The following is a 16,669-nucleotide window of genomic DNA, read 5'->3' on the forward strand; positions in this document are numbered from 1 at the left end:
CAGTATGTATGTATGTTTGTACAGTGAATGTGCGTGTGAATGTACTGTATGTACCGTGTATGTATCTGCGTCTGGGGGCGGGTATATCTGACTTTTAGGAACACTAAGACAAAACCTCACAATAATGTCTGATTGAATGCTAAAAAAATTTATGACAGACCACCTGAAAAAACGGAATGGAATTTAAAAATGTTTTGCTGAATGAGACACCCAGAATGTACATGAAAATAAAGAATGTGGGATTTACAGTATTAACTATGAAGGATAAAACACTGAATATTGACAACATATGAACGTCACTATACCCCCTCTCCATCCACATATTTTACAATCAAGCAAAACACAACGAAAATGCAACAAACACAGTGAAATATGCGAAGGGTAAAAAAAATAAACCCTATACAATCTGATATATTTGATATATCACTAAACTTTAGAACTTTGTTGAAAAAATCCCTTCCGCGTCTGTCCCTGACACCCACATTTCAGGCTGGCCGCTCTAGAAACGCTCTATGGAAACACTCCCCACCCACACTGCTTGGTGCCTCGTCTGAGCTGCTGTGACTTACATTACCATAGTAACTAATTAGATGACCACAGTAACTAATTAGATGACCATAGTAAGTAATTAGATTACCATAGTAACTAATTAAATTACCATAGTAACTAATTAGATTACCATAGTAACTAGTATATAATGCAAAAGCGCAGATTCCAACCACTGAACTACTTGTATAGTTGAAGACTTACGGTCATTAGAAAACATGAGTGCACATCATAATGGCAGCTTCACTTTACATCTTAAACATCTAAACAAATGATTTGGGAATGTCCGGCAGGCCAGATTGAAGAGCTTAACAGGCCGCATGTGGCCCCCGGGGCCTTAATTTGCCAGGGTCTGCCATAGACAGACACGCCCGGCCGAGGACAAGGCACGGGACAAGCAGGAGACAACCATCCTTTAAGCCCGCGAAAGAAGGGACGCCAAGGCCCAAGGGGCCCAGAGAGTCCCCGCAGCCGGACGGGAAGACAGCCCAGTCCCACAAGCAACACGGCCCCCATTATTTACTGTTACGATCAGCCCTCTGAGGGCAGCCATAACTGTGACGTGGCCCTCAATGAAAGCGCGTTTGACAACCCTGCCCTACAAGGTCCTCACACTATACTTATCATATAAAATTACTGTTTTTTTCTTTTTCTTAACAAGGAGCCAGCTTTAAGTACGACAACCTCACGCAAAAACCCCTTTCTCCTGACGGTGGCGCTCTCTGCAGAAGGATCGGCCTGCGGCGACTTGTTCTGGGATGACGGGGATAGCATGGACTCCTTTGAAGGGGGAAGTTATAGTTATGTAAACTTCACTGCCGGTCAGGTAGGCAAGACTTAAATGTTGCTGTGTTGTTTACATTTAATTGAACCTGGCTGCTTCAGTCCCAGGTGGTGAGTAACCCTATTGAGATGAACGGAACCCTGGATGGTCTCATGCTGGGGGCAATGCAGGTGTTTGGGGTACCCTCGCAGCCGCAATACGTCGTAGCCAATGGGGAGGAAGTCAGGGACTTTGTGTACAACAGTGACACAAAGGTTAGTGACTGAGAAAGTTGAAATAAAACGATGGTGATGATAATTGTGTCCTTCCACAGGTTTTAAAAGTGAGCCGCCTGACTCTGCCCATGTCAAAGATGATTACAGTCCAGTGGGCTCCATGATAAAGTGATATCTATTACCCATGATGCCCTGGGAGGGCTTCTTTTTAAAGGACTGGCACCAACCCAAAGGTTATTGTGCGCTTATTCCCAATATGGTGACAGTGCCTGTAACTGTCCTGTACGTGCAGAATTGTATTCTTTTATAGTATGTTTGATCCAAAAAATATTTGCAGTATTGTAAGTATTTTGTTTTAGATTGCCATAAAAAGGGATATACTTCTTAGCTACTCAACTGTCGTTTGAAGCTTCATAGATCTGTCAAGACTTGGTCTTGGGTGTGTGCTTTTCCGGGATGCAACGGAAAGTTGGCTCGGGCGAGACGGGAATGAAGGTACATGATTTATTAATTATTATCAAAAAAAAAAGGAATAAATGAAAGCGCGCACAGTGGCGGAGAATAAACTATGAAATCAAAAGACTATAGCAAAAAGTACAAACGAAAAAACACGCACAATGGTGGAGAACAAACTATGAAACCAAAAAGACTATAAACATGGAACAAAAACTTACTTGGCTTGGACAAAAAATAGTTGCAGCGTGAACGATGGACATGAAAAGGAGTTAGAAATGTGTCGAGCATAAATGTGGAGATGTCGTCAGGACGAACAACAGAAAATTAAAAGCTTAAATAACACAGACATGATTAACGAAAACAGGTGCGTGACGTGACAGGTGAAAACTAATGGTTGCTATGGTGACAAACAAGAGTGCACAATGAGTCCAAACGTGGAACAGGTGAAACTAATGGGTACTCATGCAAACAAGACAAGGGAGTGAAAAGCCAGAAACTAAACAAAACATGATTACACAGACATGACAAGATCACTATTGTCTTAAAATTAAACTAAACTACACTTCTCTTCTGTTGTTGCCAAAAACATTTAGGACACTTTTTTGAGGGCCCTTGTTTGTCACGGCTAAATCTTACCAAGTGACTGTTGTGTGCGTGAGTTACAGGAAGAAAAGCTCAGAGGACAGTCATTTAGGGACCACCTGTTTATTTGCATGTGTAAATCTCTAGACTGTTAATATGAGCCTTCTGTATTTTTTTATATATTTTTATTTTGTCTTAGTAAAATCTATAATATATTTTGGTAAATAGAGTGATTAATTTCCCTAAACAATATTTATTATGGTGTATTTAATAATGTGGTTAATAGTAATAATAAACCACTTAAAGTATGTTTTATTTATAAGTACATGCTGACAAAACGTATGACGATTGTAACATTCTGCACGAAAAAAGTACATTTAAAATGTCAACACGTGGATTCAATAACAGCTTTGTGGCTTTAATAGTTACCAGATTTTTCCACAAATCATAAAAACATGGACACACAATATTTTGTCTTTTTCATATGAAATGATACATTTATAGACGTTAATTTAAAACATATTTAGTGCCCAATTTTGTGTTAAACCAACTGATTAAAATGAATTATGCCTCATTGCGGAAGCGGTGATTTTGGGGTGATTGATCAGGGCTGTCCAGAAAGTCAAGCTAGAAAGTGGAAACAGGAAATATAAAATGTGTTTTTAATGGCTAAATCTTACCAAGTGACTGTTGTGTGCGTGAGTGACAGGAAGAAAAGCTCAGAGGACAGTAATTTTGGGACACAAAATTAATTGTATTTTTATTTGTATTTTTTCTTGACTCATTACATCCAGCCATAGAATTATACATTAAAATAAACATATTTGAAATTATTGATTTTAAATTATCATAATAATTCATTTAAAATGACCATATTTAATTATTAAAATAATTGCTTGTTTATCAACAACTTTAGCATTTTATTCATTACATTACTCTCAGATGCCAAGTTATGTTATATTTCTTAATATTTATTTATGCAAGTTTGAAGTATCAATTATCTAAACACAGTTTTGTTTGCATATTTTCAGGATGTAGATATCTATATTTATTTATATATATATATATATATATATGTATATGTATGAAATACTTGACTTGGTGAATCCTAGCTGTCAATATACTCCTCCCCTCTTAACCACGCCCCCAACCACGCCCCCACCCCGACCACGCCCCCACCCCCCACCTCCCGAAATCGGAGGTCTCAAGGTTGGCAAGTATGATTTCCCTAAACAATATTTATTATGATGTATTTAATAATGTGGTTGATAGTAATAATAAATCACTTAAAATATGTTTTATTTATAAGTACATGCTGACAAAATGTATGAAAAAATTACATTTAAAATGTCAACACGTGGATTCAAGGCATAATTAATCGATAACAGCTTCGTGGCTTTAATAGTTACCAGATTTTTCAAAAAATCGACACAATATTTTGTCCTTTTCATATGAAATGATACATTTATAGACGTTAATGTAAAACATATTTAGTGCCCAATTTGATGATTAAAATGAATTATGCCTCATTGCGGAAGCGGTGATTTGGGGGTGATTGATCAGGGCTGTCCAGAAAGTCAAGCTAGAAAGCGTAAAACCGGAAACAAAAATTGTTTCTTTCAAAGTAAAACCACTGGCGGTAAGGTAAGCATATGTCTGGCACTATCCTGTCACGCTCTGTGGGTTTATTTTGGAAATTGTATCCGGGAAAGTGGCATGTTAAAAAAAGCGGGGTAGCAGCAGTGAAATATGTGGCGTCACGGACATAACACACAGGGAGGCAAACAAGACTTCTACCTTTGAAAAAGAAAGCTGATCTAATTCACCGCGGAGGCTGAAAAAAAAGGCGCAGGGTGTCATTGATGTTCGCCATGGACTGTAGACTCTCGTGGCGGGATAAAAGGTGAGCACTCCACGCACTTGTAGTCCTTACACGCCGCTTGCTACTCAATGGTTAGTTCATCCGGCACAGGTGCAGCAATGCCGCTAACACTCTTTAAAAAGTTGCCTATCAGACGAACACACACTCAAATATCCCAGCCAGGTAACATGAACTAACATATGTTTGACCGAAATGCGTGGGATGGAGTCCGTAGTGGAGCCATCAATGTGTGGCCTGTGCTGGTATGGCAGGCGGATGCTGGCTGGCTGACAGTCCAGGATGGAGCCCTCTCCACCCGGCCATGAATACCATGTGTCTCCCTTTATCTTCCACCCACAGCAGGCAAATGAGAAACCTTGGAGGGGACCGCAGATGTGGGGACCCCCCCTAGGCGACCGGTGCAATGGACGTGGTGGAGTGGATCTAGTTAATAGTGTGAGAGTCCAGTCCATAGTGGATCTAACATAATAGTGAGAGTCCAGTCCATAGTGGATCTAACATAATAGTGAGAGTCCAGTCCATAGTGGATCTAACATAATGGTGTGAGAGTCCAGTCCATAGTGGATCTAACATAATATTGTGAGAGTCCAGTCCATAGTGGGTTAAACATAATATTGTGAGAGTCCAGTCCATAGTGGATCTAACATAATAGTGTGAGAGTCCAGTCCATAGTGGATCTAACATAATAGTGAGAGTCCAGTCCATAGTGGATCTAACATAATATTGTGAGAGTCCAGTCTATAGTGGATCTAACATAATATTGTGAGAGTCCAGTCCATAGTGGATCTAACATAATAGTGTGAGAGTCCAGTCCATTGTTGATCTAGTTAATAGTGTGGCAGTCCAGTCCATAGTGGATCTAACATAATAGTGAGAATCCAGTCCATAGTGGATCTAACATAGTAGTGTGAGAGTCCAGTCCATAGTGGATCTAACATAATAGTGTGAGAGTCCAGTCCATAGTGGATCTAACATAATAGTGTGAGAGTCCAGTCCATAGTGGATCTAACATAATAGTGTGAGAGTCCAGTCCATAGTGGATCTAACATAATAGTGTGAGAGTCCAGTACATAGTGGATCTAACATAATAGTGTGAGAGTCCAGTCCATAGTGGATCTAACATAATATTGTGAGAGTCCAGTCCATAGTGGATCTAACATAATAGTGTGAGAGTCCAGTCCATAGTGGATCTAACATAATAGTGTGAGAGTCCAGTCCATAGTGGATCTAGCATAATAGTGTGAGAGTCCAGTCCATAGTGGATCTAACATAATAGTGTGAGAGTCCAGTCCATAGTGGATCTAACATAATAGTGTGAGAGTCCAGTCCATAGTGGATCTAGTTAATAGTGTGAGAGTCCAGTCCATAGTGGATCTAACATAATAGTGAGAGTCCAATCCGTAGTGGATCTAACATAATAGTGTGAGAGTCCAGTCCATAGTGGATCTAACATAATAGTGTGAGAGTCCAGTCCATAGTGGATCTAATATAATAGTGTGAGAGTTCAGTCCATAGTGGATCTAACATAATAGTGTGAGAGTCCAGTCCATAGTGGATCTAACATAATAGTGTGAGAGTCCAGTCCATAGTGGATCTAACATAATAGTGTGAGAGTCCAGTCCATAGTGGATCTAACATAATAGTGTGAGAGTCCAGTCCATAGTGGATCTAACATAATAGTGTGAGAGTCCAGTCCATAGTGGGTTAAACATAATAGTGTGAGAGTCCAGTCCATAGTGGGTTAAACATAATAGTGTGAGAGTCTAGTCCATAGTGGATCTAACATAATAGTGTGAGAGTCCAGTCCATAGTGGATCTAACATAATAGTGTGAGAGTCCAGTCCATAGTGGATCTAACATAATATTGTGAGAATCCAGTCCATAGTGGATCTAACAAAATAGTGTGAGAGTCCAGTCCATAGTGGATCTAACATAATAGTGTGAGAGTCCAGTCCATAGTGGATCTAACATAATAGTGTGAGAGTCCAGTCCATAGTGGATCTAACATAATAGTGTGAGAGTCCAGTCCATAGTGGATCTAACATAATAGTGTGAGAGTCTAGTCCATAGTGGATCTAACATAATAGTGTGAGAGTATAGTCCATAGTGGATCTAGTTAATAGCGTGAGAGTTCAGTCCATAGTGGGTTAAACATAATAGTGTGAGAGTCTAGTCCATAGTGGATCTAACATAATAGTGAGAGTCCAGTCCATAGTGGATCTAACATAATAGTGTGAGAGTCCAGTCCGTTGTGGATCTAGCATAATAGTGTGAGAGTCCAGTCCATAGTGGATCTAACATAATAGTGTGAGAGTCCAGTCCATAGTGGATCTAACATGATAGTGTGAGAGTCCAGTCCATAGTGGATCTAATATAATAGTGAGAGTCCAGTTCATAGTGGATCTAGCATAATAGTGTGAGAGTCCAGTCCATAGTGGATCTAACATAATAGTGTGAGAGTCCAGTCCATAGTGGATCTAACATAATAGTGTGAGAGTCCAGTCCATAGTGGATCTAGTTAATAGTGTGAGAGTCCAGTCCATAGTGGATCTAACATAATAGTGTGAGAGTCCAGTCCATAGTGGATCTAACATAATAGTGTGAGAGTCCAGTCCATAGTGGATCTAACATAATAGTGAGAGAGTCCAGTCCATAGTGGATCTAACCTAATAGTGTGAGAGTCCAGTCCATAGTGGATCTAACATAATATTGTGAGAGTCCAGTCCATAGTGGGTTAAACATAATAGTGTGAGAGTCTAGTCCATAGTGGATCTAACATAATAGTGAGTGTCCAGTCCATAGTGGATCTAACATAATAGTGTGAGAGTCCAGTCCATTGTTGATCTAGTTAATAGTGTGGCAGTCCAGTCCATAGTGGATCTAACATAATAGTGAGAATCCAGTCCATAGTGGATCTAACATAGTAGTGTGAGAGTCCAGTCCATAGTGGGTCTAACATAATAGTGTGAGAGTCCAGTCCATAGTGGATCTAGTTAATAGTGTGAGAGTCCAGTCCATAGTGGATTTGATTAATAGTGTGAGAGTCCAGTCCATAGTGGATCTAACATGATAGTGTGAGAGTCCAGTCCATAGTGGATCTAACATAATAGTGTGAGAGTCCAGTCCATAGTGGATCTAACATAATAGTGTGAGAGTCCAGTCCATAGTGGATCTAACATAATAGTGTGAGAGTCCAGTCCATAGTGGATCTAACATAATAGTGTGAGAGTCCAGTCCATAGTGGATCTAACATAATAGTGTGAGAGTCCAATCCATAGTGGATCTAGTTAATAATGTGAGAGTCCAGTCCATAGTGGATCTAACATAATAGTGTGAGAGTCCAGTCCATAGTGGATCTAACATAATAGTGTGAGAGTCCAGTCCATAGTGGATCTAACATAATAGTGAGAGTCCAGTTCATAGTGGATCTAGCATAATAGTGTGAGAGTCCAGTCCATAGTGGATCTAACATAATATTGTGAGAGTCCAGTCCATAGTGGATCTAACATAATATTGTGAGAGTCCAATCCATAGTGGGTTAAACATAATAGTGTGAGAGTCTAGTCCATAGTGGATCTAACATAATAGTGAGTGTCCAGTCCATAGTGGATCTAACATAATAGTGTGAGAGTCCAGTCCATTGTTGATCTAGTTAATAGTGTGGCAGTCCAGTCCATAGTGGATCTAACATAATAGTGAGAATCCAGTCCATAGTGGATCTAACATAGTAGTGTGAGAGTCCAGTCCATAGTGGGTCTAACATAATAGTGTGAGAGTCCAGTCCATAGTGGATCTAGTTAATAGTGTGAGAGTCCAGTCCATAGTGGATTTGATTAATAGTGTGAGAGTCCAGTCCATAGTGGATCTAACATAATAGTGTGAGAGTCCAGTCCATAGTGGATCTAACATAATAGTGTGAGAGTCCAGTCCATAGTGGATCTAACATAATAGTGAGAGAGTCCAGTCCATAGTGGATCTAACATAATAGTGTGAGAGTCCAGTCCATAGTGGATCTAACATAATAGTGTGGGAGTCCAGTCCATAGTGGATCTAGTTAATAGTGTGAGAGTCCAGTCCATAGTGGATCTAACATAATAGTGTGAGAGTCCAGTCCATAGTGGATCTAACATGATAGTGTGAGAGTCCAGTCCATAGTGGATCTAGCATAATAGTGTGAGAGTCCAGTCCATAGTGGATCTAGTTAATAGTGTGAGAGTCCAGTCCATAGTGGATCTAACATAATAGTGTGAGAGTCCAGTCCATAGTGGATCTAACATAATAGTGTGAGAGTCCAGTCCATAGTGGATCTAACATAATATTGTGAGAGTCCAGTCCATAGTAGATCTAACATAATAGTGTGAGAGTCCAGTCCATAGTGGATCTAACATAATAGTGTGAGAGTCCAATCCATAGTGCATCTAGTTATTAATGTGAGAGTCCAGTCCATAGTGGATCTAACATAATAGTGTGAGAGTCCAGTCCATAGTGGATCTAACATAATAGTGTGAGAGTCCAGTCAATAGTGGATCTAACATAATATTGAGAGTCCAGTCCATAGTGGATCTAACATAATAGTGAGAGTCCAGTTCATAGTGGATCTTACATAATATTGTGAGAGTCCAGTCCATAGTGGGTTAAACATAATAGTGTGAGAGTCTAGTCCATAGTGGATCTAACATAATAGTGTGAGAGTCCAGTCCATAGTGGATCTAGTTAATAGTGTGAGAGTCCAGTCCATAGTGGATCTAACATAATAGTGTGAGAGTCCAGTCCATAGTGGATCTAACCTAATAGTGTGAGAGTCCAGTCCGTAGTGGATCTTACATAATATTGTGAGAGTCCAGTCCATAGTGGGTTAAACATAATAGTGTGAGAGTCTAGTCCATAGTGGATCTAACATAATATTGTGAGAGTCCAGTCCATAGTGGATCTAACATAATAGTGTGAGAGTCCAGTCCATAGTGGATCTAACATAATAGTGAGAGTCCAGTCCATAGTGGATCTAACATAATAGTGTGAGAGTCCAGTCCATAGTCGATCTAACATAATAGTGTGAGAGTCCAGTCCATAGTGGATCTAACATAATAGTGTGAGAGTCCAGTCCATAGTGGATCTAACATAATATTGTGAGAGTCCAGCCCATAGTGGATCTAACATAATAGTGTGAGAGTCCAGTCTATAGTGGATCTTACATAATAGTGTGAGAGTCCAGTCCATAGTGGATCTGACATAATAGTGTGAGAGTCCAGTCCATAGTGGATCTAACATAATATTGTGAGAGTCCAGCCCATAGTGGATCTAACATAATAGTGTGAGAGTCCAGTCCATAGTGGATCGAACATAATAGTGTGAGAGTCCAGTCCATAGTGGATCTAGTTAATAGTTTGAGAGTCCAGTCCATAGTAGATCTAGTTAATATTGTGAGAGTCCAGTCCATAGTGGGTTAAACATAATAGTGTGAGAGTCTAGTCCATAGTGGATCTAACATAATAGTGAGAGTCCAGTCCATAGTGGATCTAACATAATAGTGTGAGAGTCTAGTCCATGGTGGATCTAACATAATAGTGTGAGAGTCCAGTCCATAGTGGATCTAACATAATATTGTGAGAGTCCAGTCCATAGTGGGTTAAACATAATAGTGTGAGAGTCCAGTCCATAGTGGATCTAACATAATAGTGTGAGAGTCCAGTCCATAGTGGATCTAACATAATAGTGTGAGAGTCCAGTCCATAGTGGATCTAACATAATAGTGTGAGAGTCCAGTCCATAGTGGATCTAACATAATAGTGTGAGAGTCTAGTCCATAGTGGATCTAACATAATAGTGAGAGTCCAGTCCATAGTGGATCTAACATGATAGTGTGAGAGTCCAGTCCATAGTGGATCTAACATAATATTGTGAGAGTCCAGTCCATAGTGGGTTAAACATAATAGTGTGAGAGTCCAGTCCATAGTGGATCTAACATAATATTGTGAGAGTCCAGTCCATAGTGGATATAACATAATAGTGTGAGAGTCCAGTCCATAGTGGATCTAACATAATATTGTGAGAGTCCAGTCCATAGTGGATCTAACATAATTGTGTGAGAGTCCAGTCCATAGTGGATCTTACATAATATTGTGAGAGTCCAGTCCATAGTGGGTTAAACATAATAGTGTGAGAGTCCAGTCCATAGTGGATCTAACATAATAGTGTGAGAGTCCAGTCCACAGTGGATCTAACATAATATGAGAGTCCAGTCCATAGTGGATCTAACATAATATTGTGAGAGTCCAGTCCATAGTGGATCTAACATAATAGTGAGAGTCCAGTCCATAGTGGATCTAACATAATAGTGTGAGAGTCCAGTCCATAGTGGATCTAACATAATAGTGTGAGAGTCCAGTCCATTGTGGATCTAGTTAATAGTGTGAGAGTCCAGTCCATAGTGGATCTAACATAATAGTGTGAGAGTCCAGTCCATAGTGGATCTAACATAATAGTGTGAGAGTCCAGTCCACAGTGGATCTAACATAATAGTGTGAGAGTCCAGTTCATAGTGGATTTGGTTAATAGTGTGAGAGTCCAGTCCATAGTGGATCTAACATAATATTGTGAGAGTCCAGCCCATAGTGGATCTAACATAATAGTGTGAGAGTCCAGTCCATAGTGGATCTAACATAATAGTGAGAGTCCAGTCCTTAGTGGATCTAACATAATAGTGTGAGAGTATAGTCCATAGTGGATCTAGTTAATAGCGTGAGAGTTCAGTCTATAGTGGATCTAACATAATAGTGTGAGAGTCCAGTTCATAGTGGATCTAAGACAATAGTGTGAGAGTCCAGTCCATAGTGGATCTAGTTAATAGTGTGAGAGTCCAGTCCATAGTGGATCTAACATAATAGTGTGAGAGTCCAGTCCATAGTGGATCTAACATAATAGTGAGAATCCAGTCCATAGTGGATCTAACATAATAGTGTGAGAGTCCAGTCCATAGTGGATCTAGCATAATAGTGTGAGAGTCCAGTCCATAGTGGATCTAGTTAATAGTGTGAGAGTCCAGTCCATAGTGGATCTAGTTAATAGTGTGAGAGTCCAGTCCATAGTGGATCTAGTTAATAGTCTGAGAGTCCAGTCCATAGTGGATTTGATTAAGCGCAGATTTCGACCATTGAAAGACTTTCTATAGTACCTGACTTACAGTAATTTAAAAACAGCACTACACATCATAATAGCGGCTACAGTTTTGTTGTTAAAGGTCTAAAAAAAAATTATGTAGAACGTCCGGCGGGCCGGTTTGAAAATCTTAACGGGCCACATTAAAATAAATAGGGTTATTGCTGTGGCTTAGAAGGACAATCCCTGAAAGTTTGAGGTAAAATCGGCCAAGAATTCCGGCTGGTAGACATCTGCAACTGCCACAGATACATCACCTACTGTGTTTTGGGTCTAGCTCAAAATCAATAGGTTGCTTTACCATGGAAGATTGGCAGACAAGCACGACTGGTAGAGCCTTGCAAACAAACATGTCATGAGTGATTTTAACCCTTGTCCACAGCAGATACAACAGTCACCTTGTACCTACTGTTAGTTTAAAATCAATCGGGTTCTTGCTATGGCATTGAATGATTCCGTTAGATTGGTTAACCAGCATGACTGGTAAAGAGATGCAAACAAATGTGGAATATTTGACTGATAGAGCACTAGAAATGAACTAAATGCTGATTTGACTTCGGACCTGTGATACCTTACTATTTTGATAGGGTGACGTGTGAAACTCAAAGTTTGAGGACTGTTTGTATGGCTGAAAGAGCAATAGAAATGAATGTATTAATTTGACGTTGGATATTTTGCCCATCATTCAAAATCCGTAGGGCATACTTGCCAACCCTCCCGGATTTTCCGGGAGACTCCCGAAATTCAGCGCCTCTCCCGAAAACCTCCCGGGACAAATTTTCTCCCGAAAATCTCCCGAAATTCAGGCGGAGCTGGAGGCCACGCCCCCTCCAGCTCCATGCGGACCTGAGTGACGTGTTGACAGCCTGTTCACACGTCCGCTTTCCCATAATATAAACAGCTAATGATCGAGGGCGAGTTCTTGGTTTCTTATGTGGGTTTATTGTTAGGCAGTTTCATTAACGTCCTCCCAGCGCGGTTACAACACACAACAACAGCAGTCACGTTTTCGTCTACCTACCGTAAAGCAGTTCGTCTGCCGTAAACAGCAATGTTGTGACACTTTTAAACAGGACAATACTGCCATCTACTGTACATGCATATGTGACCCACCCATAATGTGTTACATTTTTGTGTTGATTTATTTATTTTATTTTGTGTTTTGATTTCGTTTTTGGAGCTGTCATTACACATTTATCAGTATTCACATTGGTCAGTAGGGGGCAGTAGGGCGTTTCTTCCCAATTGAATGCTATCACCTGCAGACCGGAAGTGTCTTGTCATTCTGATGAGCGCGACCAGTCTGTGAACAATTGAAACGTCCTGTGTGCTTTTTCCTCCTGTATAACAGGTTAGTTTTGGTGAATCAACTCACTGAATAATATCCATGTGATCTTTATAAGTTTAAGTACACATTCTGATGGTGGAGCCTAACTCTAAAGTGTTTGTGAGTTGTAGTTTGTATTTGTGAATGAATCCAGTGCACAGCTGCAGTAATCAATACAAAAAGGCGACGTGAGTGCGCAATGTTTATATAGGAACTTCTGATCCTAATTCAGACTCCCAAATTAGAGCTCCCGTTTTCTTATTGATTTTATAATGTATATTTGTATAATGTGTGTGTTCTGAAATAGTGACAGAGAATAGAACAAGGATGGACAATTCAACCCTTAACTCAACAATGAGTAGATGATGTGTGTATATGTGTAAATAAATGAACACTGAAATTCAAGTATTTCTTTTATTTATATATATATATATATATATATATATATATATATATATATATATATATATATATATGTAATAAAATATATATATTGCTAGAATTCACTGAAAGTCAAGTATTTCTTATATATATATCTTAACCACGCCCCCAACCACGCACCCGCCCCACCCCCGACCACGCCCCCCACCCCCCACCCCCCACCTCCCGAAATCGGAGGTCTCAAGGTTGGCAAGTATGCCGTAGGGTGTTTGCTTGCTTTAGCCTTGACAATCCCTCAAAGATGAAGGGACAGTTGAAAACAAGATTGCTATAGAAAATGACTTTATATTGGAATGTGTGATATTTACACCTCTGAAGATTGACTAGTGTCAGGTTCAAACACTGATGACATCTATTAAACAGACAAGAAGCAAGGAATCATGCAGAGACAGAGTTAAATTTTGCTCAATTGAGGAGAGACGTTTTTTTGGGCTGTACTCTAGTTACAGATCCAAACTGCGTTGTAAAGTCCAGACCACGTGCTTCCTCTATTTATTTGGGAGGTCCCTGGTTACATCACCGAAGCTGCCACTGAAGGAAAGGGGTAATCTCAGCAGCTCCAGTTAGACACAATGTATGACTATTAATGAAATGCAAATGTGTTGACACTCGTGATATCGCCCTGTATCAGCTCTGTCTGCGCCACGGCACTCGATGTTCCCTCGGCAGTCAGCAGGCCGATTCTGGAAACAAACACTGATACAAGACGACTAACTTTGCACAGATAGAAAAAGTACAACTTCAGCACAATTGATAATAACTATAGCAACGGCCCTCAAGCATAAGAGTTGTGTGATAATATATACATCATTATTCTGACACTAGGAATGGGTACTGAATATAGTGCTTTTTTTAGGTACCAACTGATTCTGTTCCCACCTACAGTATTTCACCTATTTTATTATTCACTGTAACATATTTTGATACCAGTAATGTGGCAAATTTTACATGCAAAGAAGGCAAGCATGCCTGATAAAAAGCGCCAAAAGGAAGTCTCTACTTTTTAAAGTATGCTCGATGCTAATGTTATATTGAATATAGCATCAGTGATTTTACATGGCAATTTAAACTACGCCAAACTAAAACTGAGATGCACGTTACAATCAAACAGCAAGTGTGTAATAAGTGCAACTCTGCAGTGCTCAAAGAGGGATGTAACGATATGAAAATGTTAATATCACAGGTACTGTGATCAAAATGATCGCGGTTATCATTATCGCGGTATTATTAAATGTGCCCAAAAAGTACAATACGCACTGAAATCTTTTGACTAAGTTATATTTTTTTCAAATAACTAAAAAAAACATTAAGAAAAAACACCATTTTGCATATTTTGTGTTTCTTATACTTTACTGATCGTTTTTTAGTGTTGCATCTGTTTTAATATTTATAATATTGCACTTTTTAATATAGTTTGTACTGTATGTAGGACTTTAAGATTTATTTAAATGAAAAAGTGCGTAAAAAGTATGTTATTTCTGGTGAGCGGTGTGGCGTCCTACTCTGTTCAGCGGTCCTTGAACGCGCCTTAAACACCTCGGTCTCATATTCCTTCGAGTATAGAATAATTGCTCTGTTCAGCAAAATTTCGGTTCGGTACATACCTCGGTTTAGAGGTCACGGTTCGGTTCATTTTCGGTACAGTAATTGTTGCGTTTTGGACCAGTTGTTCCTCCCAGGGAATTCAAGTCACAAGTCGCTCCCAAGCTCTTTACGACACTTAAAGCTGAGTAGAAAAACCACCAGAGACAGAATAGGTATTTTGTAATATATTTGCAAAGCTTTGTAAATACATTGAGACCAGTCCAGCATAGAACATTCAATCACGCCGCCAAGATGGTCTGCCCCCCCTTGAAAAACCCTCTCCCCTCTTAAGTCTCTCAGTCATGTCCCTCCAACCAAAACACATGCCCATTGTCCTCCGCACCTGGACATAAGGCTAGATAAGAGAAAGGAGTATCTCTCTTTCTTACATTCCTCACTCAAGGTTTAAGCACACAGTAATTGCAGACAACCAAAAGACCACAATGGGAAGAAAAACACTAGCTGTTTTGTAATATGATTATGAAAAGAAAAGAAGTAACACTTAAATACGGATATATGTAAATATCTGCCTCCAACATAAGAAAACAAAAACATTAAAATTTTTGGGTTATTTATTTACCAAATTTGCAAAATCTTCCACCAAAAATATTTTTCTCAGTGGAATATTTGATGTGAAGTAATGGGAACCTTGGATGGGTCAATAATTCATAATAACATTGATTTTGATTCAATATTATGTTTTGAGCAATGACAGTTTGAAAGAAAAAAAAAACAGCTTTGTTTTATTAGTCAACGTTGCAACTTTTTCTAAATTACATTTCACCTTTTAAGCTTTTTTATTTCACTTTTGTTATGTTTTTGTTTATTTTAATAGTATTTTTAGAATGTGCCGTGGGCCTTTAAAACATTCGCTGTGGGCCGCAAATGGCACACTTTTGACACCCCTGCTATAGATAATAAAAAATGAAATGTGATAAATCTATGGATAAAAAGCAGAGCCTGGCGACGCATGCGCATTTATCATAACTCTCTCTCTCTCTCTCTGTCTCTGCCCCTCCCTCACCAATGCTGCTGTTTGTTTTGTTTTTAACCCCTTCTTAACCCTGAACGTACATTGAAAATACACGCAACCCTAACTCAAAATGCCGGACATTTGAGGCATTTAAGAAACTCCGCCCTGACAGCCCCGCAAAAGAGGACATGTCCGGTGAAAAGAGGACGTATGGTCAGTCTATCCTAGCCCGTTAGCTGCTAGCATGCCGTGTGTTGTGCCTCGGTGTGCATTGTTTACACAACGTGCGTTACGCTACTTAATATGTCCGTGTGGAAACTCGTTCGGTACACCTCCGAACCGAACCGGAACCCCCGTACCAAAACGGTTCAATACAAATACACGTACCGTTACAACCCTATCCGACAGTAATGTGTTAAATAAGTTTAGATTAGGGTATGTCAATTCTTAATGGATTGGCAGACCGGGGTGGTGGTTCCTCTCTTTAAGAAGGGGAACCGGAGGGTGTGTTCCAACTATCGTGGGATCACACTCCTCAGCCTTCCCGGTAAGGTCTATTCAGGTGTACTGGAGAGGAGGCTACGCCGGATAGTCGAACCTCGGATTCAGGAGGAACAGTGTGGTTTTCGTCCTGGTCGTGGAACTGTGGACCAGCTCTATACTCTCGGCAGGGTCCTTGAGGGTGCATGGGAGTTTGCCCAACCAGTCTACATGTGCTTTGTGG

At 39.9% G+C, this 16,669-nt stretch overlaps 2 protein-coding genes across 3 annotated transcripts in view; both read left to right on the plus strand.

Moving 5' to 3' along the window:
• Positions 1–1,914, plus strand: part of gaa (alpha glucosidase) — a 35,029-nt gene extending 33,115 nt beyond the window's left edge. Inside the window, exons 17-19 of one of the 2 annotated variants that reach the window (XM_061973462.1) lie at positions 1,208–1,372; positions 1,432–1,584; positions 1,644–1,914. In XM_061973462.1, coding sequence (XP_061829446.1) covers positions 1,208–1,372; positions 1,432–1,584; positions 1,644–1,709 — 384 coding nt within the window. In that variant the 3' untranslated portion in view covers positions 1,710–1,914. The remainder of the gene's footprint in view (positions 1–1,207; positions 1,373–1,431; positions 1,585–1,643) is intronic. The other variant, XM_061973463.1, reaches the window with a different exon arrangement.
• Positions 1,915–4,317: 2,403 nt separating this feature from the next.
• Positions 4,318–16,669, plus strand: part of tbc1d16 (TBC1 domain family, member 16) — a 101,704-nt gene continuing 89,352 nt past the window's right edge. Inside the window, exon 1 of the mRNA XM_061974365.2 lies at positions 4,318–4,486. The gene's annotated coding sequence lies outside the window, so the exon portion shown is untranslated. The remainder of the gene's footprint in view (positions 4,487–16,669) is intronic.

Source organism: Nerophis lumbriciformis, linkage group LG22 (assembly GCF_033978685.3).
Source record: "Nerophis lumbriciformis linkage group LG22, RoL_Nlum_v2.1, whole genome shotgun sequence".
Lineage (NCBI taxonomy): Eukaryota > Metazoa > Chordata > Actinopteri > Syngnathiformes > Syngnathidae > Nerophis > Nerophis lumbriciformis.